Below are 26,108 nucleotides of genomic sequence, written 5' to 3'. Positions count from 1 at the left end.
TGTTTCGGGCCGTCATTGCTCGAAAGACCTGGAGAGTTCGCCGACCAGGTGAAGTCAACAATTTTGGATGTGGTTCAAGATTCTCCAGGAGCAAGAGTCGGATGTCGACTCGGCTCATCGTTCCAAAACACAAGGCGTCTTAGCAAAATATACGGAAGTTAATTATAGCGATGAACGGAGTACAAGCGTCTTGTCTGTGGCTTGCATTGACATCCCCTGAACCCCAGAACCCCGGATTCTTCGAAGGTGCATGAAGAGACTTGGGTAATATGGTTATTCGCGGGGAAGTGGCGAGAAACACAAACGACAAAATAAAAGTAAAAATAAAAATAAAAATAAAAATAAAAAGGACTTTGATAAAGAAGTTGCCCTGATGCCCTTCTCTTCAACGTCATGTGGGGGTGGGTTTCTTTGCTGCAGGCCACCTTAAACCCTGCAGATCAAAAGTTTGTTAAATGTTCCTGGAGATCGCGACGTTGATAGGCCGACAGTGCAAGCGAGCCGTTGAGCAAGCACTAGCGCCATTGGCAGAGACCAAACATGACCTCGGGATTGTGTGGGATGATATGAGCGGGTGGAGAGGCTGGAAGTTTGGCCCGAAACGTCGTATTTTGGACGGAGTCCCGGGTCTGCGTGGTGAATTGGCCTGTCGATCATCCGAGCAGGGATTCCGGGCATCAGGCGATCTTCACCACACTGGGAGCCGTGAGATTATTCCAGAAGACTCTGCTCGACAGGAGCGCTGTTCATCGATCAAGCGCGGGATATTTCATCCACGGCTGGGGAGAGCACTTCTTCGGCCGTGTTCCCATCAATTTGCTGGCTTATCATCACCGTCTGCGGTTTGAAAGATGGCTACTCACAATGGTCTAGATGGGTTTCCACAGAGCTGGCATCACCTTGTTTCAGAACAAACTGGTGTTTCAGGAACACCAATTCCAGATAATTTCCCTCTGTATTTTCTGCCCAGCAGAAGATGGCTTTCAAACAAAACAACACGGACAAGCATACAGGCGGAAACATGGGCTGTGAATTGTTGCAGATGTTCCCTGTCTGCCGAGTACCTTTCGAACAATATCTACGACGGGCTTCGAGAAATTTCGCCTTTCGGAGGATAAATATTTGGACGCGTGGAATGTTCCGGGCATCATAATCTGCTGTTAATTTCTCAATAAAGCAACCCGCCTCCTTCTACCCTGCCTACTGATCAATATAGGGTCGTCCAAAAGCTGGTCTTTGACGATGAACGTCGTACTGATAACGGATTGGGACCTTGCCCCCGCCTGAGTCTCATTTCAGGTCTTCATACGGAGTATCGGCTCTCCACTTTCCTAAAGTTTGCTGTCAAAGCTGCTAGTTGCCGGGAGTTACATCGTTCGTCGTAGGAGCAGTTGAGAGAACGCAACTACTCGCGCCACGCGCGCAGCATAACGCTATCAATGCAGGATTTGTATCTGCAGAGCTGTGGAGTTCGTCAGGCCCGGCAAAGTCCGAAAACACAAAAAAAATGAAAATGAAAAAGAAAAAAGGACCGTAGCCATGGGGTGATGTTGTGATGTAACCGTAGGAGCTCATTCATCTTCAACACGGCTCTTCCCTTTGGATCTGCCGCCATCAACCCACGCAGCCGAGTATGGATGTCGGACCACGGAGGCGCTGGCAGGCTGCAGATCATCGACACTCTGGGGTTGCCAAGCAGAGATAGGTCTGGGGTTCAGATACCTAGCCGCACGTGGAGACCGTCATATCCCCACTGTAGTTCGGCTGATCTTGATCGAAAAAGCAAACCCAAGGACCTCGCTTCTCTTAAAGTTGTCCAGTTCAATCAAACGATATACTCCGTGTCCTCCATTAAGATGTCCCACTTCGCCGAACACCCCCATTGCAACCACCCTTGAAGCAGCCGCCGCAGGCCATCCTTCATTCCGGGGACGAAATCCAATGGCTCCCAATTACCGATGCTCTCGGCCCAATATCGTCATTAAATTGATAGTAGCAGTCGGGGCAATGCACATAATCAAGTAAGAAGGGTGGACACACTTGGCAGTGGGCTCCCCTCAACGGTTCTTCGCGGGGGATAAAACCGGGTGCTACGCGAGCTGAAAAACGCTTTCAGCTCTCATGGCAACCTGGTGATTAATATGCTCATGACGGTTGCACTATGGCGTCAATTATTGACATGACGCTATCCCCTGTCAATGAAGTTGATATTACACAGCCGTTATCCTGACCGTTCTGCATGACAAAACTATACGTGAAATTGAGAAGCATGACCCTTGCAACGACGGATCCGGGTATTCGAAGCGGCAGGCTCTCGTCCTCGCGTAGCATGATATATTGGGCGGTTTGCGGGAATCTTAGGCCCAGCCGACGAGCATCACACCGCTTACAGGTAAAACACGCCCACCTGGGCTTATCAAAAGGTGACAGAAGACAAGACATTGGGGAGGACTATTAAGTCCTAAAATACCTAATGATATATTATATAAATTGATGCTCCCGTACGGAGTAGTTTTGAAGCACTTGGTGCGCAGAAGAGGCAGCTGTTGAGGTGTGGCTCAGCATATTGCCGTTTATAGTCCGGATCGTCCAGATCGTCCAGATCGTCCCTCTGCGCTATGAAGGTACTTTTAGCGATTTCGGCACTTTTGGGCTCAGCCCTCGCCGCGGCCATCCCTTCCTTAGGATCGGAGTATAATGGATACAAGGTCTTCCGAATTCCGACAGTGGACCAGAACCTCGCCCAAGTTGTTAGGATCATCAAGGAATTGGAGCTTGACACCTGGGAATTTCCAAAGACGGCGGGATCTGCTGCAGATGTCGTGGTTTCACCAAGCCAGCTCTCTGCCTTCGAAGAGGCCACTGCCGGATTGACGGTCGAGGTGATGCATGAAGATCTTGGAGCTTCAATCGACGCTGAATCAGCTGTAGTCAGCACATATGAAGGTACGTTGGACCCTGATTGAAATCGATCGGCGGAGAAGATGCCGGAGAATTGTCGATCTCGCTGACATCCTCCCAGCAGGAAACCTCACCGATGCCTGGTTCAATAGCTATCACAGTTACAATGACCATCTCCAGTTCCTTAGGGATCTGCAAGCTCAGTACCCCGACAACTCGGAGCTGATCACCGCTGGGAACTCTTATGAGAGGCGTCCGCTCCAGGGTATCCACATCTGGGGCAGCCGTGGAAAGGGGAAACCTGGCGTGGTTTGGCATGGAACAATCCACGCGCGTGAATGGATCACCACTATGGTAATGATCTCCCGTCCCGAAGATCCGTTCCCTGCAATGATAGGCAACGCACGATCCTTCAGGTATTCACAGCTTGCATCTAGGTCGTCGAATACATGGCATCGAGTCTGTTATCAGAACGATCCGACGCGACAGTGAAGAGTATTCTTGATAAATATGACTTCTTCATTTTCCCGATCACAAATCCCGACGGTACACCCCCTCGACGCTATTCTATCCGTGAGCAACCACTGATGCGGCCGAATTAGGTTTCGTTTACAGCCAAAGCAGGAGCCGATTGTGGCGCAAGAATCGCCAGCCCAGCAGAAACAACAATATTGGAACAGACTTGAACCGCAATTATCCATACCAATGGGAGGGAAGGGGATCATCGTCGAACCCCAGCGCCGAGACATTCAGAGGCATGTTACTCGTACCTGTTTCAAGATTACTGCATAGGAGCTCCATGCGTGACGAATTGAGACTAACCGCCGCTACCGTTAAAAAGGCTTGAGACCAGGCGACTCACCCGAGGTCCAGGCACATACCCGCTTTATGCAGAGTGTTGCACGGTCCCAAGGAGTCAAGATGTATGTGGATTGGCACTCGTACTCCCAGCTTTTCCTGACCCGTAAGTACCCCTCCGTCCCAAACAGTAGAGAGTTGAAGATGCCTGACAACCTCCTCCCGGTTAGCCTACGGATATCACTGCAGCAGGCTTCCACAAAACCACCAGAAGCACATCAGCCTTGCGACAGCCTTTGCTCAGGCGCTGAGAGCGGTTCATGGCACTTCTTTTAGAGTTGGGCCGACATGCAATACAATCTACCAGGTCAATGGAGACAGCGTCGACTGGGCGGTCGAGGTCGGCGGGTTCGAACTCGGATTCGCTGCAGAGCTGCGAGACACAGGTAGACATGGATTTGTCCTTCCAGCGTCGCAGATCAAGCCCAGCGGTGAGGAAACCTGGGCAGGCATCAAGGCTCTGATGGCGAGGATGTGAGCAGGGCGAGATCGGTGTACGGCGGATGCCTCGGCGCCTTTCTCTGTATCCTGTATCCTTATTGCTTGAAGCAACGCTCATGTCAAGTACAGAGCTAGATAGCATTTCAAGGGAAATAATAAATTCGAGTAGTTTAGTAGCGTGGTTCGCGCGAAGGCGGTTTTGTTAGTTCCCTCGTAGTAAGTAGTTAACTATTTGTTGATGCGGGTGTGTCTTGGCAACCATCATCGCCCTCTCCCCGCAACCAACAACTGGCGACAGGCGACCGTCCGCAACTCGACTCCATCGGACAGCAAAACATCACACTCGTTCCGACTGTGAGTGACTGTCTACCGCCGGTAGCTGCTTGTATTATATATTCACCTCATTCCCCTTCTGCCCCCCTTTTCGCCGTCGGTTTTGACCATGCCTTCGAACATCGAGATCGCTTCCTCGTTCGTGGAGGGCGCCCCTCCTGGTGAGGTACGTCAGGCGCCGGATGCTCATGGATTCACGGCCTCTCTGACATCTCTCGCATGCTAACTTCGTATAGCTCAATGATGTTGTTGCAGGTATGTACGAGGTCTTTCAATACTGATGTCGAACGCCTGGAGGCTTTGGGCTGGAACTAGTCCGGTTCAATTGGATAACCGCGAAGCTTCATAGATATAAAAGCTCTCACGTCCGACGGCCCCGATATTATTAATTCCCTTGAGCCTGCTTTCCGGTCATATAACGAGACGCAGCTGACGACAACGAAGCTGGCGGGCAGCAGTCAGGAGGTGCGGGCATTGCTGTGTCAATTGAGATCCATTACCCATCCGATGTGCTGAGAACTTGGAATTTGAAAAAAAAAATTACAGGTTATCGTGAGCTCTTATAACAGATTGGAAGACGGTCGGTATTATGACGTTGAAAGCCAGACGGCATTCGAATTCGACCACGTTTCTCAGGCGAGTTTTCCTCTCCCCTTGCTCCATTTGCATGCTCCTGTTCTGACTCTGGCCACTGAAATACAGATAGCTTCTGCTCCAAAATCTCATCCGCTCGAGTCGCAAAATTCAGATCTCATGTATATTCCCCCCCCCCCTAAGTCCCCAGCCAACCAAAAAAACAAAAGACCCAGCCCCTAGCTCGTCTCACCCAAGTCATGTCGGCAGCACAGTTGACATCGCCTGCATCGCAGCAAATCCCTCCTGAAATCCCTGTCATCACATACCCGGGAACATTTTGTTAGTTGCTCCTACGGCGTCTACCCTACGGATAACGATTCGTCCGTGACCATACTCCTGGTTGCTAATAAATACTCGCCTAACAACTTCTGGAACGGCCGCTACCGGACAATCTACCACGTCCCCATTTCTTCGCCGACCACCATTACCGGAAAAATCCATGTAGATGTCCATTATTACGAGGATGGAAATGTGTCCCTTAATAACACAAAACCGGTCTCAATTCCAATACAGTCCACCTCGGCGGAGACGATCGTTAGACGGATCGCCGCGGCCGAGAGAGAGCATCAGCAAGAATTGAACGAAGCGTTTGGGAGACTTGCGGAGGGCGCGTTTAAGGGCTTACGCCGGCAACTACCGATAACAAGACAGAAGGTTGAATGGGAGAAGGTCGGTGGGTACAGGCTCGGCCAGGATATCGCTGGTGGGAGAGGGCAGTAAAACCATGCCTAGTGAACGAGGGAAGTCCACTGTATGTTCTGTCTGAGCCCATGATGCATAGAAGCGCTTAGAGACTCATATTGATTGTAAATGTGCTCCTCGGCTGTCGACAAGAAAATCACCTGCCCTGGGGTGATCCTGATTCGCCAGTTCAGCCAACCGGGGGTAGATGCGCGCAACCCTATGTTACCACGTAAAAAGACGTCAAGGGTCGCCAAGTTACCATGGACATATATTTATATATTCCATAACACATATACAGTCAGTTAGACATGGTGCTCTGATGATTTCAAATATCCATGCCTCAAGTAGGAGCCAGTCCCTTCGAGATTACATTATGATTCCGTAAGAATGCTTCGGTCCGACCAAAAGTTACATTCCTCTTCACACCATTTAATATCGCCCATCTGAGCCGCAACGCCAACATGCCCTCCTCCGGCTCGCTCATCGTTTCCATCCCCAAACACCATCACGCTCCTTGCACTCTTCATTCGGAATCGGTCCCACCTCGGTCTGTCAGCGTACTCGCCCTTGATATGGTTCGGATCACCTTTCGTGATGAACGACGTAATATACGCGTGGATAAATCCAGCTATCGTCTCCTGTGTCTTGGAGAACTGGCGTGCGCCGCGACCGTAAACTTCATATTCACCCTGGTCACCGTGGCTGGCGCCCCCTTTGACAGTTTTGTTTAACGCCCAGTGGTATAAATATACAGGTTCCCTCTGGCCCTCGGAAGCCAGGTGTGCCGTTTGTCTAACGGGACAGACATATGCGAATTGTCCGTAAGCGGCCGTTATACGTTTGTATTGCGGGCCGACGTTTATCTGGCGATGTTCAACGTAGGGAGATTCGGGGTCTTTTAGTGGATCTGGGTAAATCTTGTTGAGTAGTCTGAGGTCTGAAGGGGGCAAGGGTGGGATCAAGGCACGGAAGAAATCGTCGAATTCTTCTGAAGTTGCGATGTTAGAGGGCACAAATGGAGCACCTTCGTTTGTGTTGAACCCCGTGAGAATTGGGATTTTGTTCCATACCCCGGATTTCCAGTTTTTGATGGGTGCTTTGTCGATGATTTCTCCGTCGATGACGGGTTGAAAGGCCCATCGATCGGAGGGATTGTAGCGGTTGAATATCCTCTCCGAGGCACGAGCAATATCAAGTACCGGTTTGCTCCTGAGACAAGGCATCACCTTATCATCCGAAATGTTGGAGCATTTAGCTTCCAAGAGGAATTCTTCGAATTGCCTTTTATGTAGTGCGTTATTAGGGGGATAAACGGCCCGAGCGGTGGTTGCGCCGGAATCGATTATTGCTCTATGGAAGAGGCGCTTCGATCTAGTCTTGTGCATAACATGATGGCCGATCTAGGCGTGTTAGATGATCCCGATTTCCCCGCAGAAAGGACATACTCGCACCGAATGAGCACCAGCGGAGAGTCCAAACAAAGTGACTTGACTAGGATCTCCACCAAAGGCACCAATGTTCTTCTGAACCCACTCAAACAACAGAATCTGGTCATGGAGACCGAGATTCAGCGCATTTTCCTTTTCTGTAATAGTTGAAGGCAGAAATCCAAGAGCCCCCAGTCTGCGGTCCAAATGTGTGATCAGCTCGTGGTCGTCACCTGAACATATACAGTCAACCCACCGGTAATTGAAATTTACTATAATAAACGGCTCTTCCGACCACGATATCATGTTTGCAGAACTATGGTATCTTCCTATAAAAAGAACTCATGAGCACACCTGGGCTGTTGAGGTCTCAAAATGATGTGGCGTACCGGCTCCGCCATTGAACGCTCCGCCGTGGAGGTAAACTGCAACAGGCAACTTGGTATTATGTGGCCTGTCTTTTGGGCGAAAAAGGTTTAAATTCAAGCAATCTTCGCCCCAATCGTCTGCGGTCCATCCGAGAGGGCCGGCTGGGCATCTAGCAAGCGACAGTAAGCAAAGAACTTGCGACACCAACGGACGTAGCTGCGGTCACAATGAAGCAGAGCCCTAGAATACCTTTTGCCATATTTCGAGGCATCGATGACCGCAACTGACGGCTTCACTGGTTGGGCACGCTTGAATCGCCTCTCGCCGGCTGGTGGTTGACCATATGGGACTCCAAGAAAGGCCTCGATCGGGCGAGGGAGCGAGCTGTCGGTCAAGACTGTACCGACGACGGTTCCCTGAGATATGTCTACCGACGGTGCAGCTCTCGCAAGGAGATACGACAAAGCCATGTGCAACCAAGAGGGAAGAATTTCGAGGTGCTTTTCTCTCAACCACGGCCAATGCCAGAAGCCTGTGGTCACGGACGGAATCCACAAGAATAAAACATAAATGCAGACAAAGGCGAAGACTGCAAGGAGCAAAATTGGTCTTCGCCGGCATCGAAGGAGACGCCAGGCGCCGACTGTGCCGCTTGAGGTTGAGCACAACCTGCGATGGGCTGAATTGGCCCCCTTTTCCTGCTTGTCCTCATTGTAGCGCGGGGACAATTTGTGCATTGTAGCACTAACTTAACCTGCTCAGCTGGGTAAATAGTTTCGCTGGGGGGAAAATACACTTTAGGACTCCTGCTTTATTTCTTTTGTCCAGTGCTCCAACCGCACAGCTCCTGTTGTCCGGAGAGGATTTCGTGGCAGAGTTCGATCTCTGATGGGCGCGTCTCAGCCTGGCGATCTCGGCTGATAAGTTAGTCAGTCCAATCGCAAGGCTAACCACGGAGGAATTGATGACGGAACTAGCACGCCACACAAGCCAATACCGCTGCAGATCATCAGAGTACATATTTTGCTTTGGCAAACCTTTTGATCTCGCAGCTCGCGAGACAACTGTGGAATCAACGAGGTAATGCGGAGGACGGCACTCTGCTCTCAAGTGCTAGGTCCAGAACACAAGAAGGCATTCTATATGGCTCTTCCCCGTGTCACAACGAAAGGGAGGGAACCCTTGCCGATGGTGACGGCACACGGCTGGCATCTGGGAAGCCAGACCAACTCTTTCATGGCAGATATTCTCGACTGACAAGAAATTGTGTCAACTATAAATTTGTTTCCTGGCGTCTCTTCTTTCATCCCGTCTCTCCAGCTAAGTTACTGATGAGATTCGTGCTCGGAATGCTGCCGCAATAGGATGCGAACGTATGCGACAAGCCGTATCCCCGCGATGTGGAATTCGTCCTTGAACCCTCTGTATAGATAATACTGCATATGAGCGAGTTGTATGTATGTGCTCCATACTTTACATACATGCGACCAGGCTTGCGAGCATCCTTCTCTTCGTTTTCTCGTTTGGATAAAAGCAGGGCAACTGCGGAGTTAGTTACGCCAAAGCTATGACATTCAAATAGGCACGCAAAGTGAACTCTTTTTGACAGACATGATCCCACCGGGGCAGAGAATCTGCGATTTTAACTGAGTTTGTTCAAACTAGCCTGGGGCAAACTGGCAAACGGAATAGCGACGTCCAGACGACAGTATCGTGGCTAACTGGAACTCAAGCATACGCCAATATAACCCGAGATGTTGCTCCGGAATATGTCTTTTTCTGGGGTGCAACGAATAACTCCCCAGTAACATTTCATTACGGATCGAGTGAGATATGGATTAGCCGCCGGTTCTCAATCAGTGTTCACTACGGGAATTGCTTAATCACGGTATGGACACCGAGTAAATGCATATCATCCGGGGCAACTCTGGCTTCTTAGTACAGTCTCCAAAGTGTCAAGCACCAGTGTTGCCTCGCTCGTAAGTTCCAACCAGCACCTCCTTCACCAGCCATGTACGCTCAGCATGCCAGATTTACAAAGAAGGCTGCTCTCCATTGCGTATTTTTGTGTGTGAGTGTGTGTGTGTGTGTGTGTGAGAGTGAGAGAGAGAGAGAGAGAGAGAGAGAGAGAGCGCCAGGTAGGTACCGGCGCCTGAGACACTGGCAATCTATAGTTATCCCCAATTATTGTTTTCCGAGTCGGTCTCCCCTCATCCAGGAACCTGAGACGAAAAGGGTTTGCGGATCAAAGTCAAACGATTAGCACATATGGACTGTATACTCCATACGGCGAAAGACAACCTCATTCAGGATCAGCAGGAATGGCCAGTTCAAAGCGCATGCTGATGCTCTCTGGACGTCCATGGCTAGCGTTATTCATCTTATCCCTTCAACTCCAAGCAAGCTGCCCTTTGTCGCCCGGCTTGATCTCTTCACCGCGGTTGGATGTCTATTAGCCGTGTTGGCCGCATTTGCTGGACCGAGGTTAACTAGTTAACTAACTCGCGAACAGGTTTGGGCCAACCAGATTGCAAAGACGCAGCTCACCTCCGAATGACATCCTGTCAACAAGTCAACACGGTTTCTTTTCCTGCTGCGGCCCAGATTAAAAAGAGAGAGGGGGGGAAAAGAAAAAGAATAAGAATAAAGAAAGAAAGAAAGAAAGAGGAAGAAGCTTTTTGTCGCAAACTGAGAGACGATGCCACGCATCAATAACAAGAGGATCTAGCCACAGCTGCTCTGCAGCTTTCACAGAACCCCAGGCCATACCAGGTCTCCACCCATTCCAACGGCGCGACAAGCTTGCCCAAAGCATCCCCACATATGGATTGACGGTAACTTGCTCATCCTTTTGCTTTGCTTACTCTGATGAATTTCCAGTGGGGGATATACCTGCAAATTCGCCACCTGTCGCTAAAATCATGGCGACGACCGCAAACGCCGCGCGCCATTCACTTGGTGGTCTGGGGCATGAATATGAAAGGATCCCCAACAGTGGAACAAGCTGATCTTCGGCGCCCGAAGATGTCAACTAGCTTGGCAACCTCGGTAGCGTTTAGCTGCTTGTCAATCCGTACCCGCTCTTTAACGCAATTACCACAGGTTACTGTTAAATGAGGAACACCCCTCAGCAACAACGACGCCAATGGATTGAATTTATAGCTTTTCTCTGTGTCAGCTTAGGCGTGTTCGTTTCACTTGAATTTTCAGCCCTATCTGTCTCAAGTGCTGTATCATGGAGAAGCAAAGAAGAATACCCGTGGTAATTGGCGTCGGTGATATAAAAAATGCCTCCAAAACGACCGAGGATGCTGCCGAGCCGCTGCAGCTTATCCTGCAAGCAGTTGAAATGGCAATAAAGGACTCTGAGGTTTCAAGCCAGGCAGTCAATCAACTCAGGTCGAGCATTGACAGTGTGGATGTTGTCAGGACATGGACTTGGCCATATCCAGATCTACCAGGTTCAATTGCTGAGAGGTTAGGGGTTCAACCAAAACACAAATTTTATAGCGACAATGGTGGCAACTCTCCCTGCAAGCTCTTCGATGAAGCTGCCCGTCGTGTTGCCCTGGGACAAAGCAACGTTGCGTTGGTTACAGGAGGCGAAGCGCTGGCCTCACGTATGTATTATGGTCAGGTATATTTCCTTTACCAGGACAGATTTGCTGAACTTACGCTTGTTTTGAAGTCGAAGCTTTCGCGCGGGAAAAGAAAATGCCTCCACCCGGTTGGACACAGCCGGATGAAGCTGTCACTGGCGTGTTTTCCGTGAAGAATATGAAATTGAAGGAAAGTGAGTATACGAACGCCTTATGACTGGGTTTCAATACAAAACCACGCTGACCTTAATATGATCAGACCTGGGCTCTATCCATTCTATCGGGCTCCCAGTCCAGATATACCCACTTTACGAGAACGGATTTAGAGCTCGTCGCTCCCAGTCACTACAGGACAACCACCGGGAATCAGCTGAATTATATGGCGAATTTGCCAGAGTGGCAGAGAAAAATCCTCTGGCTTGGAGTTATGGCAAGCCGGCCGAGACGCCTCAGTCTATTGGAACTGTGACCAAACGCAACCGTCTTATCTGTTCTCCATGTAAGTGCGTTGTGATTTTCATACTCTTTGCATAACATCTAACTTGCAGCATAGATCCCCTTCTCATGAACGCGTTTAATACGGTCAATCTTGCCGCGGCCTGCCTTATAACGAGCACTGAATTTGCACGAAAGCTCGGTGTCCCTGAAAGTCGGTGGATATATCCTTTGGCTGGTGCAGGAACGGCCGACAGTAGCAACTGTATGTACATATACCACCTCCCAGGTCACTCCTATGCAGACCACCTAATTCATTGGGAACGCAAAACGATAACACCCACCCGATATAGTTTGGGAACGCCCGAATTTCTATTCAAGCCCGTCGATTTCTAGGTCGCTAGACACGGCTCTGGATCTCTCAGGTTTGCAAAAGGAGGATATTGATATTTTTGATTTTTACTCGTATGTGACCCATGCGTGCGCTCTACTCGAAATATACATGGGTCAAATAACCAATCCAACAGCTGTTTTCCTATCGTTCCCAAACTCGCCTGTCAGCATTTGGGGTTGCCGATTGTCAACCCACCAAAACCTATTACACTCCTTGGAGGGTTAACATCCTTTGGAGGTGCTGGGAACAATTACTCTATGCATGTAGGTCATTTGATGCTTTAGAGATCCATGGCTTGATAATTTTCTTTTTACTAACAATTACATATGTAGGCTATCACGGCTATGGTTCACCAACTCAGACAGGCCTCTGGACGCCCTCATCATGGATTGGTCCTAGCTAATGGCGGAGTGCTAAGCTACCAACATGTCGTTGTTCTTTCTTCTCAGCCCCGAAAACATGGATCACCTTACCCGAGCGAGAAGGCCCTTCCAGATGTTTTGACTGACATGGACGTCCCAGTCGTTGACAGCCAGGCCGAGGGAGAGGCGGTCGTAGAAACCTACACTGTTGAATACAGCAGGGACGGCACTCCATTGCGGGCGTATGTGGTGGGACTTTTGAAGAGTAACAACCACCGGTTTATTGCCAATCACGGAGACGAAAATACATTGACGCAGCTTTGCAATATATCGGAAGAACCGATTGGAAGAACTGGCTATGTTAGAAGCGACTCGGACAAAAAAGAGAGGAACTTGTTCAGCTTTGAAAGAGTCAGGAAACTGTGAAGAAGAGTCGTTTCCAATCGGTCTATAAACATCATATGATAATGCTAAGATACTCCATATACATCGACCATCCTCCGTATCTTGGTGTCAACTATATGTACCCTATGAAAAGCAAACCATCTGGGAGTCAGTTCATATATGGCCAGTATACCAAATGACGCAGCCGATCAACGCTGTTTTACAAAGTTTCTCGAGCTACCGGCGGTGATCTACCGTCAGCTCATACCAGACTCATGTGTAGCCGAACGTGGTCGTAGATCCCTGTTTCGAGACAATGCAATCTTTCAGTAGTGTAAGTGCTCCGGGACCGACTCTTGCGGCATCATTATTCAATTCTTCTAGGGCAAAGGTGCTTTGCGGAGCTTCTTGGGGGGGGCCTTATCGGACTAAAGGAAGGCTAAAGGTGAGTGGGAAACAAAGTGGGAGCATAAATTCATCTTCAGAACGGAAAAGACTCAGATCGAACACGGGGATCCAGTGATACGTCACGTCAAGTAGAATGCACACGATCAGCTCCGCTTCATATATTGGAATTGAAAGGCTCCAATTCCTTTAAAGCGCCAGACGATGCATTTGGTCAATTCCTTTAAGGAGTCTGAGCTGGTCGAAGAAGATCAGACGCATCAAAAGTCCGGTAAGGATTATTTGGGCTGAAATCTTTCCTAACACTTAATTAGGCTTATTGTCAGGTCTTGAACCCGACTTTTCAAACTAGTTGGAATGAACATGGACAGGAGGCCAATCGCCGGCCATTCGCTGATATATCAATTCCTTGGTCTGTGTGACTTCGCAAAGTCTCTGTTCGACAACAAAATTCCAATCGAAGGACGTCGCTTTGACTCCCCCAAGGTCATCACCGGGTCCCCCATCCGCATTTTGATCACACGCAACAAGCACGGCTGGTTGTACATTGGAAAGAGGATAAAGAGAAGCGGCTATCACAGGATTAAACCCCGCGGTATCAAAAGAAAGGCAGACAACTCCAGTTTACGCATGTGGCAGCTCGGGAGTGAAAGGTATACATCTTCATCTCAGATTCAGGTTCAGGTTCCGAACAAACGTGCCATGCCCCAAGGGAGCATAACAAAGCGTACTATTCACGGCTACAGACCGAGCCTGCCAAACTCGTAGGGCGAGTGACTCTATTGCTGTCTGAGTCTCTGGCTAATACACGGGAGCTGTGAGCAGGTAGACCACTCGCGGCTCATCCTCTAGAGCAATAGTACGAAGGTTTTAAGGCCCCAGTTTTGCAGCTCTCTGCGGATATAAAGGCCACGACAGTTGATCAGACAAGAAGCCGATGAAATGCCGGTGACCACTGATACCGCTCATCATGTGCAAGCTAGTGCCGGCTTTCATGATAAGAGTAAACTGCTATTGAACGGGGGTTCCTCCAGCTCAAGTTGTCGATTCCAGCCAAGGAACAAGAAAAAAAAAAAAAAGTTGCTATTTTTGACCGAGGGACACTAGCCAACCAGAGAGCCTGGATATCGTTGACTTGAGAAAAATAAAGCGGGTATAGTACGGAGTATGTATGATATGGAGAAATCGGCTATCGGAACTGAGAGTGCTACCCTGGACAAACCGAGGAGCAAGCTGTGGCACGCCAAGCACCGTCTGGAGATATGACAACGGTGACAGTTGTTCAGCTCCATAATCTTCGCAAGCGTTCTCGCATCCATAAACCCAGCTGTGTAACACGAACGACCGGGTTACGAGCAGACGAAAAGGGTCTGTCAGCGAACCAGATGCACGATGCTGGACAAAACTCGTTCCGGGCCAGCCGCACTTGCAGCGAACTTTTCGAACTTCCAACGCCGGCCGGAGAAACGAAGATGCGTGTGTGTTAATCACGTGATTGAGCTGCGGCTGGTGACGGCATTGATTACATAAGAGCCGAAGATGTGGGGTGGGGCGCGCGCGGAAGGGCGGCGTTTTAGACGGGCAAAAGGCAAAAGGCGAGAGTTGGCCGCCCGACCGGCACGAACCTCCAACCTGCACCCGGCCCGCGCTGTGCGCTGTGCCAGCAGAAAATATCCGAGCGCGAGGACTTCTATTGGTGTCCCGGGACGGCGGCCAGAGCGCACGACGGCACGCTTCCGCCCAGACATGGGGGGGGGGGGTGCAGACGAGCTGTGCGCCGCGAGACAAAACCACTCCGGCCGGGGGGCATTACAAAGTAGCCACCCTTTCTCCCGCCGGTCAGCTTTCCCCCACGACCTCCGCAACTAGCCGCGCAACACCGCCAGCGATAAAAAGGCTCTCGGTGGAATCCACAGCCGCACACGAATTCCTGCTCTTGAAAGAAAAAAAAAAAAAAAGGGTAATTAATAAAGCCCTTGTCTCTGTCGCCCTCAGCCCCTTGCTGCCCGGTGTCTCTGTGTTCTCTTCTCGAGCCCGCCGCTCTGCTGCTGCTGCTGCCGCCCCGTGCCTGAGTCCTGCGCGGTTTCCTGCGGCTTGACGTCATCCCCGTTTGGCCGGGAAAACTGATATGAGCGACGAGAGTTCAACGGCGTCAACGGTAGAATAAGGACGAACCCAGAAGGACAAAGAGAATCCAAACGGCCATGCTACTGCAGCCGCTCGTCGCCCACCTCTCTCTGTTGAGCGTGGGCGTGGGCTTCACCGCCCTGACTGCTCTTCTGGTACGTTTGCTTTCTGCAGCACTCAGATGACACCGAGGAGATGCATGCATCTTTAGAAAATATATCCAAGCATCTTTGACTTACCAGCTTTCCGCTAGACCTTCGGCTACTGCGTGTACAACAAATTCTTCCACCCACTCCGAAAATACCCTGGGCCGTTCCTCGCATCCGTCACTCCCTGGGTGCAGCTGTTCCATGGCCTGAAGGGCGACCGTCATTTGTGGCTGTATAAATTGCATCTGAAATACGGCCCTCACGTGCGAGTTGCACCAAATTTCCTCTCCATCAACAGCGCCCAAGGTTTGCACGACATCTACGGTCATGGCAAAAAGGTTAAGAAGGGAGATTTTTACAATGCCTTCCCCGCAATCAAGGGTGTGTACAATACCCACAACGTGATCGATAAGCACGTCCACGGCAGAAAGCGACGTGTTCTGAGCCAGGCATTTTCCGACAATGCTCTGAAGGGCATGGAAGGTGTCATGTTGGTTAATATTCGCCAATTCTGTGCTATCATGGCCGGTGACGAACCATCTCTCGATGCCGGTGCTCAAAGGACACAGAAGGGTTTCGTTGTCCGGAATATGGCCGATTGGTTTGGATATCTGACGTACGACGTTATGGGTGAGCTCTGTTTCGGAAAAAGCTTCGGCATGTTGATCGAGCGCGGAAAACGGGAAGTTATCGGCCTTGTTGACCGAGCCGCTTACCGTCATTACGTGGTATGTCATATTTCACCCTCCATCCTTGGCCCTCTAGGTCTGGTTGCACGAATTGACTCTTTTTCTTTGTCTTTTTTTTTTTTTTAAATAGTGCGGCTTGTGGATGCCTCTGGATAACTGGCACCTGGACCAGATTTTCATTCGTAAACTTACCAACGATCGGTGGAATTTCATCCAAAAGTCTCGTGTTGAGGCAAATCAACGTGCGAAGGAGCGTACCCAGGCTGGACACGAGGCTAAGAAGGATTTCTTCTACTATCTCCTTAATGCCAAAGACCCTGAATCCGGTCGTGGACTCTCGACTCCCGAGCTCTGGGGAGAAAGCAACGTTTTGATGATTGCCGGTAGCGATACCACATCCACCAGTCTTGCTGCAACCATATTCTATCTTGTCCGAACTCCAGACGCCCTGGCGAAATTGAAGAAGGAGGTCAGAGACACCTTCGACGACGTGGAGGAGATTGTGACCGGACCGAAGCTCAACGAGCTGGTCTACCTGAGAGCGTGTATGGACGAAGCTATGCGACTTTGCCCTGCTGTGCCTGGAGCTATGCCCCGTGAAGTGCTTCCCGGTGGCATCGAGGTCGATGGACTTTACCTCCCGGGCGGCATTGACATCGGAACCCCGTGCTATGCTATCCACCGCAAGCCCGAATACTACCGCGAGCCTCACACCTATATCCCAGAGCGCTGGATCGAGGGTGCCTTGTGCCAGAGCGAGAACGGAATGTGGACATCCTCGAAAGCAAACGTAGACCTTGCGCGCAGAGCTTTCTGCCCGTTCAGCATTGGCCCGCGCGGCTGCATTGGCAAGGGTATGGCGCTGATGGAGATGCGGTTGACGCTCGCCCGAATGATGTTCCTGTTCGATATCGAGCTTGCTGATCGCGTTGGCGAGGATGCCACCGGTCATCTCCACATGGTTGACCACTTCACGAGTCAGAAAAATGGACCAAATATCATTATCAAAAAACGCCAGTTCGCATAGGGTGGAAAGCCTGTAGGACGGTACTCTGGCTGGTTTGGGAGGCGTGTTGTTGTCCTTTCGGAAATTATGACCTGAGATTCTGAATGCCTGCTGCTTTTCTCTGTATGATATCATTGTTAGTGTAGCTAATGGATGTTGCTTCAATTTTCCCGCCTCCTCTCCAGAAAGACGTTGTCCATTATCACCAAGAGGTGAGGCTGTGAAAGAACTCCGATCTCGGACTCGTTAGAGCTATGAACAAGGTTCCCAGCAAGCTTGTTGGCCCTAGCCTTCTGATTCCTGGAGCATAGTGAGTTTTTGTGGAAGTTTGGATGAAGCCGCCTTCAACGGAATACGGAGTAAGTAATTAGTTTCTCCGAAGTTAACTGCCACGTGGAAGAAGGAAAAGAAAAAAAGCCTCGACCAGCAGACAAATTGCATATTTGAAAAATGGGCTCGTCACGAGAGAGACTGCAACTGGCTGCCGACCATAAAAGCCTTCGAGCACCGGGCAAATCCACTTTGAAGCTTATTTTGCTGGTCATGATTTGGACAACAGAGGCTGATCCGTGTCACCCAGGTTTAAGTGACCAACCCCGAGCTTCAAAGCATTGCAAAGATAAGCTGAATGCAGTGGGGATTGGAGAGCGTGCCATCCTGGGGTTTCATGCAGCCAACCGGGTTCCAGATGGCGGAAGCATGTGCGCTCCCAACTTGCTTGGCCATGCTACCATTGAAGCAACCGGGAAGCTCACATTCGATTCCCATGGATTATGAGCACGGTAGTGTCGAATATAGCCCGTATTGCAAGTGAACTCCATTCCTTCGGGTATCACCATATTGATCCAGACCGTCGCAATGTGACGTGAGATGCCGGCCACAAGAAACGCTATGCTGACCGCCTCCTTATCAGCATTCTCCATGGCTACATTATTGGTCCTAAGAATATATTTCGAGCCTGTGCGGCCCCAAAATCCTCCCGCCCTTGAAGTGACAGGGATTTCACAGTATTTGTGGGGTATAGCAGTCCCTGTGCTCGATACCAGCAGTGGCGGCTCTGATTCCATATTTCCATGTGAAAAGACCCGGCTGGTGAGACACCAGAGAGAATGGCGGTTAGGGCTGCGGGGAAAGATATAAAAGTGTTTAAAATGTGATAATAGCCATTACGATGGATGCCATTGAACAATGAATCCGGGCGTACGGAGTATGATGTTTAGGATATTATGGATTTTTGGCTGATTCAGTACGCTTGCAGTGTCAAAATTATCAAGCTCATGCCCCTGATGAATAATATGCCTCACTTCGTGCTCTTCTCCGAGATTGCAAGTGGTTCTACGGTAAGATTCCCACATTCGCATGTAAAGATCCACCTTCGGATGAAGGGACAAGGTGTAAGTCAACAAACACCTCTCCGGAGGTTAAGACTTGCGGCAGAAAATCATTCCTTCTCGTGCCTCCAGGTCACACCTCTCAGGAGTAAACATGAATGCAATTCATATCAAAAATATTCAACCAATTTATCCAATCATTAGAGTTATCCAAGCCATAGAGCTGAACACTATTAGCAAAATTCAGACCAGCTGGATTCTAAGCTATGAACCAAGTTGCCTATTTGGCCGGGATAATTGGGTTCATTTTGCCAAAAACGGAATCGGGGTCGTATCTGGCCTTGAGCTTCTGTAATCTCTCGCCATTGACTCCGTATATGCTAGGAACCACGATATCACCGGCTACGAGATGCGTTTAGTACCAGTACTGGTTTCGTGATCGAAGCATCACAAAAGAAGGGGGAAAATTGAATAAATCTGGCCATTAACTTACGTTCGGCATAATTAATATATTGAGGAACACCCTCGCCGGATGGAATCCCATTCTTCCTAGTTTCGTCGAGCTCCTCTTTGAACAACATCTGCAAATCTCGAGACCACTGCCGGTACCTCACATCGTTGGCTGAATTTTCCCATCTCAAGCTCAGAACGCCATTCAAGGTGGTCCCGCGATTGGCGAACGCGGTGTCGGTCAGCTTCGTTTGGATAATCTTTCGCATATCAAAGAATTCTAAAACCAGTACAGAACCGCCCATATCAGTCTCTTCTCGCAGTTTCTGAGAAACCATGCTAGCTATCTTTCTGGCAAAAACCGGGCTTAAGGGCGGGGCGAAGAATAAACCCTTAAAGGTTCTGCGACCGCCGTGTTGAGCTGCTGCATTCATCAGCGTGTTGACTTCAGAATATGGTATCATTTTAGCTTCGATGACTTCCGGCTTGAGGGCGAATAGACGCTCAAATCTCTTTTTGCCTTCCTCTTCTGTGCCATTGTGAAATACAATCACAATTAAGCTGATATCGGGAGCATTTGGCGGCCTGGTGATGGCACATACTGCACCCGAGTTTTCATCCGGATTTTGCAGTGTAGAATTCAATGCTTCGATAACGCCTTCCAATTTGTCGACAGTAAAAATCAGAGGACCTGCGTAAACTTGGTTTACCTGCTCGTAGCCCTGATATGTGAATTCAGCAGCGACGCCAAAGTTATGCCCTGCACCCCGGATTGCCCAAAAGAGATCCGGCTCCTCTGTAGCGGATGTCGTTACGATCCGCCCGTCTGCGAGGACCATCTTTGCGGAAATGAGATTGTCAATCACAAGTCCATATTTAGCACTCAGCCAGCCGTATCCGCCGCCCAGTGTCAAGCCTCCAATGCCAGTATGGTTCACGGTGCCACCAGGCATGGCGAGATTGTGGGCAGCTGCCGCAGTATCAACATCCACCCAAAGAGCTCCCCCCTGGGCCGTAATTGTTTTCTTTGTAGGGTCGACCGTGACCTTGCGCATGAGAGATAGGTCGATAACGAGGCCTCCATCGCTGGAACTGGTCCCCGAGACGGAATGACCGCCTCCTCTAATAGCCAAGTCGATATTGTTCTCTTGGGCGAAACGGACGGCTTTGGAAATATCCTCTGCACTGGTAGCGAGCATGACCAGGCCCTGGAGTCTCCCTGGTCAGCCATCAACCTCAGACAAACAGTCCTGAGATAAAACTGGCTATCCATTTCTTTCGAACTGCAAACTTACAGCTCGTTTCACCGCCGCGTCAGACCATCGCTTAATTGCATCTTCGTAGCCCGGGGATGAAGGGGTGAGGACTTCAGAACCCTCCAGCTTTGATCTCAGAGCTTCAGCCATCTCGACGGTAGCTTGGGTCTCACTTGATGCCATGCTGCAGAACGGCGGGCGAAAGGCGCGGGGATATTCCGTAGAGGCGGGCGAACGGTCGGGCGAAAATGGTTGACGTCAAGGCCGGCCGTTTTTGAGCGCAATCAATGACCAAAAAGCTTTGAGCAATCCGTGGTCGATGATGAATGAAGGAGGCCGAACGGAGAAACCCGAGTCGCGAAGGAAGTGGGTTTGTCGTATTTATAACTAGGCGTTGTGAACCCCCTCACTGCACCGGCTCGCAACTAACTTCTGGTTGTCCTCAACGCTCGGATCGATGATCCACTGCGAGAGGGGGCAGCAAACCTGAATGCTGAGTGAGGGAAGTTCCCGATCCTCACCAAAAACCCGCTTCAACTAAATCCTCTTGGCCTGCACTGCGCGAACTGCCGGCTTATGCCTGACCGGGTTTGCCCTTTTGACACCGCACAGCCAAGAATGGTGACAGAATTTCCCGTCCACAATCATCGCCGCGATCTTTAGTCCCTTGAACCTTGCCTTCGGCTGTTCCTCCCCACTGGAACTGCCAATGGATCATCCTGGGAGAGAACCGTGGAGCTTAGAGCGCGTGTTCGTCATGATATAACCGTCTAGAGAACGGACGTACATATTAGATTGAGTTTCCGCGACGGTGCTGGCCTTAAAATATGGCAATTTTGTCAATTATAATTCGTCTATTTTATATATCAGCCTACTCGTCTCATCTCTATGTCCAGTTCGCCATGTCCAGGATGATCTTGAATATCGTCTTCACAGTACCGCACGGAGACCTGAGTGGTCTTCCTGATTGCGGTTTCATCCGCGAAACGCCCGCTATCCTCCGATGCACCCTTCCTGTCACCTTCAGCACCAGAATACACCCCGTAATCCCGTGCCAGCTGCTCATCACTGGACTCAATTTTTGTCCAATACCCAGCTACCTCCCTTGCGCTGGCAGGGTTCGCTCTTCTCTTGTTCGAGGCATGTCCTTGGCTCGCCATACTTTGGCCCGTCCCATATTTGTTCGTGAGCTGAGACGAAAGCCAAGGGAAGAAGCGTGATAATGGACGCCAAAGTGTAGGCATACAGGCGCAGATGATGCCAAGGTTGGTTTCAATTACCGTCCACATGGAAGAACCGATATTGGTCCAGGGAGTGTCTAGATGCGACGTTGCCACGTTGAGGGTGGTGAAGCGAAGAACGGAGGTTATACAGACGCTGGTTCACTGTTACTCTCCGGTGTACGGAGGAGGAAAAAGAAGAAAGGGGGGAAACTCACAATAGACCAACAGCAAATACACTGGAAACTGCAATCTTGGTTCTGGTAGGTGAGTGCAGTTTGAAAATCACTGGAATTGGGAGGGCAATGATGACGGCGTCGCTCAAGATATTAAATGCAGCATTGGCATACCAAAATGCAGTAAGATTAAGGCATTTCCCACCGCCAGGGGTCGTTTTGTTAAAGGCATAGTGCACCGGAGTGCATTGGAAAATGCTTGAGAAGACAGTACCCGTGGTAAACGCAATGATAACGCCGATACATGTCCAGCACGTTTTCCTAAACCACGGCTGGATGAAGACCTTGATGTAAAGGAGCAGGATGCTGATCTTGGTCAACCCTATATTAATTTTATAGAAAATTTGCGCATAGAAATAGAGCTAAAAGGGCAATCGGGGGTCAGCTGAATAGGCGCTGCATACTGGATTTTCATATGCGCAAAAATTATGTACCTTGAGACTTTTTGCCAGTAACGCTGGGTCAATTCTATTGATATCGTCTTTGTGTTTTCCAAAAGCCCATTGGCAAACTGCGAGTCTGTTAGAACATATCCCATACAGAAAGCAGCCAGGCAATAAATCACAGGTATTACTCACTGATTATCATCTGGATCGAAACAGTCTCTGAAAATATCTGCCAGCACATGCTAACCATTAGAATGAAGGCCCTCGACCGAGTTTCGTCAACCATCCAAGAAGGATGGGGGAGAGACAGGCCAAGAACAGTACCGATGAAGCCAGAATTGCCCAATCATCAGGCCCAAAACGTTTGGCAAAGACTCTGCGACTCCAGAATCTTGCGACAATGAAGAGCGGAGTCACGATTGAGAAAACCAGCGATGGGATAGCCAAACGATCCGAAATGTCTTCAATGTCTCCATAGTGACTGAAGAGCGGCATTATACCAATTCACGCAAGGACCAACTGGCATGTACCATGGTGGAGCGAAGAATCCGGAGTCAGCTTGCGGTGAACGAGCGAGCAGAACCTTCTCATTGTATATGGGGGAAACCCTGGGTGCCATGCAATCCATGGGGAGGACAGAAAAAAGAGGGATCAGCTATTTTCGAAATATCGTTTTTAACCTTGCTTGAGATCCAACAACGGGACGTCAAGATGCATCTCTTGTCCATTCGTATACCTGGGGTATAGCAGCATTTTCCGTGAAATATGGATGCAAGGGTGGACATCCCGCATTTCACGGGTAGAAAGCAAGGCACACAGAGAGATTCGCATGTCAAGAAACAAGGCCCTGTCGCTTTTCCCTGGACACCTTGATCGCAGAAGCATTTGCCAAACCGTGTAAGCGACAAATTGATGTCCCTAAACAATGGTCCATCTTTTGCGTCGCCCAGCGGAAAACCCCCTTGATGCCTCGCTAGCGAAAAGATTTGAAGAGGAAAAAAAAAAAAAAAAAAAAAAAAAAAAAAAAAAAAACCAACAAAGCCAAAAAGAATTGTCCGACAGGATCAAAGATAGGGCAAGATTTTTTGCTCGGCTACTAAAGGGAGATGAGCCAATGATCGCCGATGACAAGCAATGGAGATGAACTGTTCGATGGGCCAAGACGGGAGCGACAAGGGCCCGGTGTAACGCTTGTGATCCCGTATTGCCTGGCCACCAACCAGGGCTGGCGCTGGCCAGGTTCTTAGCAGCTTCCAAGTTCCCGAGTCCTTCCATTCCCCCCCAAAAGGGGAGCATTCTGGCAGTGTCTCACCCCCCGGGAAGCCTTCCCCAGAGCACAACTCTAGCGAAATGAGGAAGATACACGATGGCACCCAATTATCTGTAGGTGCGTGTATGGCTCATGATCTCGGAGTTAGAGGCTGCACATCCATATTAAGTAAGATGAAAAATATCTCTGTCACCTCCCGAAACGCCGTGGCGTCGATCCCTGCCCGCACAAGCGGCCGTGCGGAGTAGTGAGAGCGAGAAACCGACATGCCCTTCTGTTGGTACATGGATCAGAGGTAACCTCTGCGGCAGGACCAAGGGGCGCGATACCACAGTGGTTGAACTGTCAAGGATTAAAAACAGGACTCACTGACACTTCGGGGCGAGCAAGTGCCGAACAGCCTGGGCTTCCATTCAAGCCCTCGAATGTTAACGAGTTCCCAACAACTTGAACAAAGATAGTAGTAATGAATGAGATCAGCTCAATTAATGGTTTCCCGGGTTGAATGTGGGACTGCTGCATGCGTGTTCATGTTGATATCGCGTGGTGTGTCTGCGACCCATTTGCTTCCAACGCAGCCGGCCCTCTTGGTGGAAGCGGAAAATTAAAACCAAGCTGCAAGCTGACGGACATTAACTAGTTCGACTGGCTCGTACTCCGTGCTCGATTCCCGGCCCCGCTTGAAATCCACCAAGCATGCGGGATCCAGCGCCCTTTTCTCCCATCTGCAAGTTCCCAAGACCCCATGCAATGACTGCGGAGGGTTTTTCTTTTTAGGGGGAGGTGGCATTTAGAACAACGCCTCCGAATGGAAAACAGGCCAGTTAGCTCCCATCCCGCAAAGCCACAAGGGTCGAATACTCGCAAAGCAGACAGTCTAAGTGTCGGAATAGTTTTGGGAATTCCGGAAGATGAGAGCACTGTCCTGGGCGCTTTCCCTTCCCTGCTTCTTTTATCACCCATCGCCGATCCGCTTCACCTCCTCGTTCACTGTCCCCGCTCTCATTGTCTCGGTGCTTCCATTTGCCTCTGACAGCGCTCACTCTTTTGATGTTTCTTGACAATGGCTTCCGAAAGCTCAGAGGACAAAATCGGTCCAAAGCTGGCTAACAGGGAGAAGTCAGACGTAGAATCTGGCGATGGAGGGTCCTCAAGCCAACTTTCGGTGTCACCGCGCAAGGTACTGCGCAAGATTGACATGCATCTGATGGCTCCTCTCTGGGTTGTATTCGTCTTTGGCTTTCTAGATCGAATCAATTTGGGAAACGTTGCCGTCTTGGGGATTATGAAGGAGCTTGGACAAGTGGGAAACGATTTCAACATTGCGGTTCAAGTCTTCTTTGTTCCTTATATCCTGCTGGATATCCCGAGCAACATCGTCCTCAAGAAATTTACACCGTCAACGTGGATCAGTCTCTTGACTTTCTTGTGGGGTGCGTATAACGGTGTACCTGACTGGCCTCTTTTCAGCACGGAGAATGCAAGCTAACCAACGCTTTAGGAGTTGCATCGATGTGCCAGGGGTTCGTCAAAAACAATGGTGCCCTGATTGCCTGTCGCTTCTTTATCGGTGTCTTCGAAGCCGGTTTTGTCCCAGGTTGTGCCTATCTAATGGCCATGTACTATAAGCGTCATGAATTCCAGAAACGGTTCTCGCTCTTCTGGGTCGCCGGCCTGGTGGCTGGAGCCTTTGGCGGTCTCCTCGCATACGGACTAGACCACATGAGGGGTCTGGGAGGGTATAGTGGGTGGCGTTGGATATTCATCATGGAAGGCCTTATGTCGATCGTGCTCGCCGTTCCAGCAAAGTTCCTTATCGCTGACTGGCCGGAGCAAGCCAAATTCTTAACCGAGGAGGAAAAGCAGTACGTGCTCGCGCGCAATTCTGAGGACGTCGGTGGCGGAGCACGCATGGATCGGCTGGATGCTGAAGCATGGAAACGCATCATGAGCGATTGGAAGATCTATGTTGGAAGTATGATCTATATCGGAATCACGGTCTCGGGCTACGCCACTGCGCTCTTCATCCCTTCAATTGTGAATTCTCTCGGGTACTCTGGTATCGACAGCCAGGTTCACAGCATCCCGATCTGGGTCGTCGCAGCCGTCGTAACCCTAATAGTGTCATACCTCACCGACCGCCTAAGACACCGATTTGGATTCGTTGTGTTTGGTGTCATCGTCGCTAGCATCGGATATATTATCCTTCTATGCCAAGGACCTCCAGGAGGTGGTCTGTCACCTTCCGTCCGTTACATGGCGGTTTTCTTCGTTTGCACCGGAACATACATTGTTCAGCCCGTCGCCATCGTCTGGATGGCAAATAACCTGGGAGGACACTATAAACGGGCCATCGGCTTGGCAATTCAGGTTGGATTTGGAAATATTGGAGGAATTATTGCGAGTAATATCTTCGTCATGGAGGACCGGCCCAGATACTTTGTGGGATACGGTGTTTCTCTTGCTATGATGATTTTCTGCGGAGTCATGAGCATCGTGTTTGCGATTGGACTGGTGAGGGAAAACAAACTGAGAGAGCAAGGGAAACGTGATGATAGACTGCAGCTGGAGGAGCGGATTTTGGGGAATATGGGTGACGATGATCCCCGGTTCCGCTTCACTCTCTGAACAATGTGTATTAGTTCCCAACTGAAAAAGTTTTTGAGTCCAATCCCATCAAGCGCATCTCCGGCCAAGATGTAAACCAACTCCAAAGTTCACTGTATCGTTCGTCAACCGGAAGCCACTGATATCATCACG

The 26,108-nt window shown here is 50.0% G+C and overlaps 10 protein-coding genes across 10 annotated transcripts; 6 read left to right on the top strand and 4 right to left on the bottom strand.

Annotated features, from left to right (window-relative positions):
- Positions 1-2,618: 2,618 nt before the first annotated feature.
- On the top strand, positions 2,619-4,237 carry D8B26_001790 (uncharacterized protein; the record flags this gene model as incomplete). The annotated part of the gene is made up of 6 exons (XM_066123637.1): positions 2,619-2,946; positions 3,023-3,255; positions 3,339-3,447; positions 3,504-3,656; positions 3,743-3,865; positions 3,930-4,237. The coding sequence occupies 6 exons, from the start codon at positions 2,619-2,621 to the stop codon at positions 4,235-4,237; spliced, it is 1,254 nt and encodes a 417-aa protein (XP_065979712.1).
- Positions 4,238-4,503: 266 nt separating this feature from the next.
- CAP1 (F-actin-capping protein subunit alpha) lies at positions 4,504-5,978 on the top strand. The gene is made up of 6 exons (XM_003065759.2): positions 4,504-4,699; positions 4,770-4,788; positions 4,883-4,998; positions 5,080-5,169; positions 5,236-5,288; positions 5,403-5,978. The coding sequence occupies exons 1-6, from the start codon at positions 4,643-4,645 to the stop codon at positions 5,887-5,889; spliced, it is 822 nt and encodes a 273-aa protein (XP_003065805.1). The 5' UTR covers positions 4,504-4,642; the 3' UTR covers positions 5,890-5,978.
- Positions 5,979-6,000: 22 nt separating this feature from the next.
- Positions 6,001-8,119, bottom strand: D8B26_001788 (uncharacterized protein; the record flags this gene model as incomplete). The annotated part of the gene is made up of 5 exons (XM_066123636.1): positions 6,001-7,253; positions 7,305-7,476; positions 7,537-7,609; positions 7,670-7,818; positions 7,899-8,119. 5 exons carry the CDS (start codon positions 8,117-8,119, stop codon positions 6,225-6,227), a joined length of 1,644 nt encoding a protein of 547 aa, XP_065979711.1. The 3' UTR covers positions 6,001-6,224.
- A 2,679-nt stretch (positions 8,120-10,798) lies between these two features.
- Positions 10,799-12,921, top strand: D8B26_001787 (uncharacterized protein). Its single transcript, XM_066123635.1, has 7 exons — positions 10,799-11,269; positions 11,338-11,442; positions 11,508-11,747; positions 11,802-11,948; positions 12,037-12,148; positions 12,211-12,340; positions 12,410-12,921. Exons 1-7 carry the CDS (start codon positions 10,885-10,887, stop codon positions 12,863-12,865), a joined length of 1,575 nt encoding a protein of 524 aa, XP_065979710.1. The 5' UTR covers positions 10,799-10,884; the 3' UTR covers positions 12,866-12,921.
- A 511-nt stretch (positions 12,922-13,432) lies between these two features.
- On the top strand, positions 13,433-13,996 carry D8B26_001786 (uncharacterized protein; the record flags this gene model as incomplete). The annotated part of the gene is made up of 2 exons (XM_066123634.1): positions 13,433-13,499; positions 13,581-13,996. 2 exons carry the CDS (start codon positions 13,433-13,435, stop codon positions 13,994-13,996), a joined length of 483 nt encoding a protein of 160 aa, XP_065979709.1.
- Positions 13,997-14,979: 983 nt separating this feature from the next.
- On the top strand, positions 14,980-17,405 carry D8B26_001785 (uncharacterized protein). Its single transcript, XM_003065756.2, has 3 exons — positions 14,980-15,510; positions 15,609-16,232; positions 16,324-17,405. The coding sequence occupies exons 1-3, from the start codon at positions 15,433-15,435 to the stop codon at positions 17,218-17,220; spliced, it is 1,599 nt and encodes a 532-aa protein (XP_003065802.1). The 5' UTR covers positions 14,980-15,432; the 3' UTR covers positions 17,221-17,405.
- Positions 17,406-18,810: 1,405 nt separating this feature from the next.
- Positions 18,811-20,419, bottom strand: D8B26_001784 (uncharacterized protein; the record flags this gene model as incomplete). Its single annotated transcript, XM_003065755.2, has 3 exons — positions 18,811-18,932; positions 19,024-20,188; positions 20,276-20,419. The coding sequence occupies 3 exons, from the start codon at positions 20,417-20,419 to the stop codon at positions 18,811-18,813; spliced, it is 1,431 nt and encodes a 476-aa protein (XP_003065801.1).
- Positions 20,420-21,102: 683 nt separating this feature from the next.
- Positions 21,103-21,525, bottom strand: D8B26_001783 (uncharacterized protein; the record flags this gene model as incomplete). The annotated part of the gene is made up of 1 exon (XM_066123633.1): positions 21,103-21,525. The coding sequence occupies one exon, from the start codon at positions 21,523-21,525 to the stop codon at positions 21,103-21,105; it is 423 nt and encodes a 140-aa protein (XP_065979708.1).
- Positions 21,526-21,670: 145 nt separating this feature from the next.
- On the bottom strand, positions 21,671-22,328 carry D8B26_001782 (uncharacterized protein; the record flags this gene model as incomplete). The annotated part of the gene is made up of 3 exons (XM_066123632.1): positions 21,671-22,054; positions 22,127-22,203; positions 22,271-22,328. The coding sequence occupies 3 exons, from the start codon at positions 22,326-22,328 to the stop codon at positions 21,671-21,673; spliced, it is 519 nt and encodes a 172-aa protein (XP_065979707.1).
- Positions 22,329-24,411: 2,083 nt separating this feature from the next.
- D8B26_001781 (uncharacterized protein) lies at positions 24,412-26,041 on the top strand (the record flags this gene model as incomplete). Its single annotated transcript, XM_003065753.2, has 2 exons — positions 24,412-24,781; positions 24,850-26,041. 2 exons carry the CDS (start codon positions 24,412-24,414, stop codon positions 25,974-25,976), a joined length of 1,497 nt encoding a protein of 498 aa, XP_003065799.1. The 3' UTR covers positions 25,977-26,041.
- Positions 26,042-26,108: the final 67 nt, after the last annotated feature.

Source organism: Coccidioides posadasii, chromosome 1 (assembly GCF_018416015.2).
Source record: "Coccidioides posadasii str. Silveira chromosome 1, complete sequence".
In the NCBI taxonomy this organism is placed as follows: domain Eukaryota; kingdom Fungi; phylum Ascomycota; class Eurotiomycetes; order Onygenales; family Onygenaceae; genus Coccidioides; species Coccidioides posadasii.
Note: the sequence above shows the minus strand (reverse complement) of the source record. Positions and strands in the feature narration are given on the sequence as shown.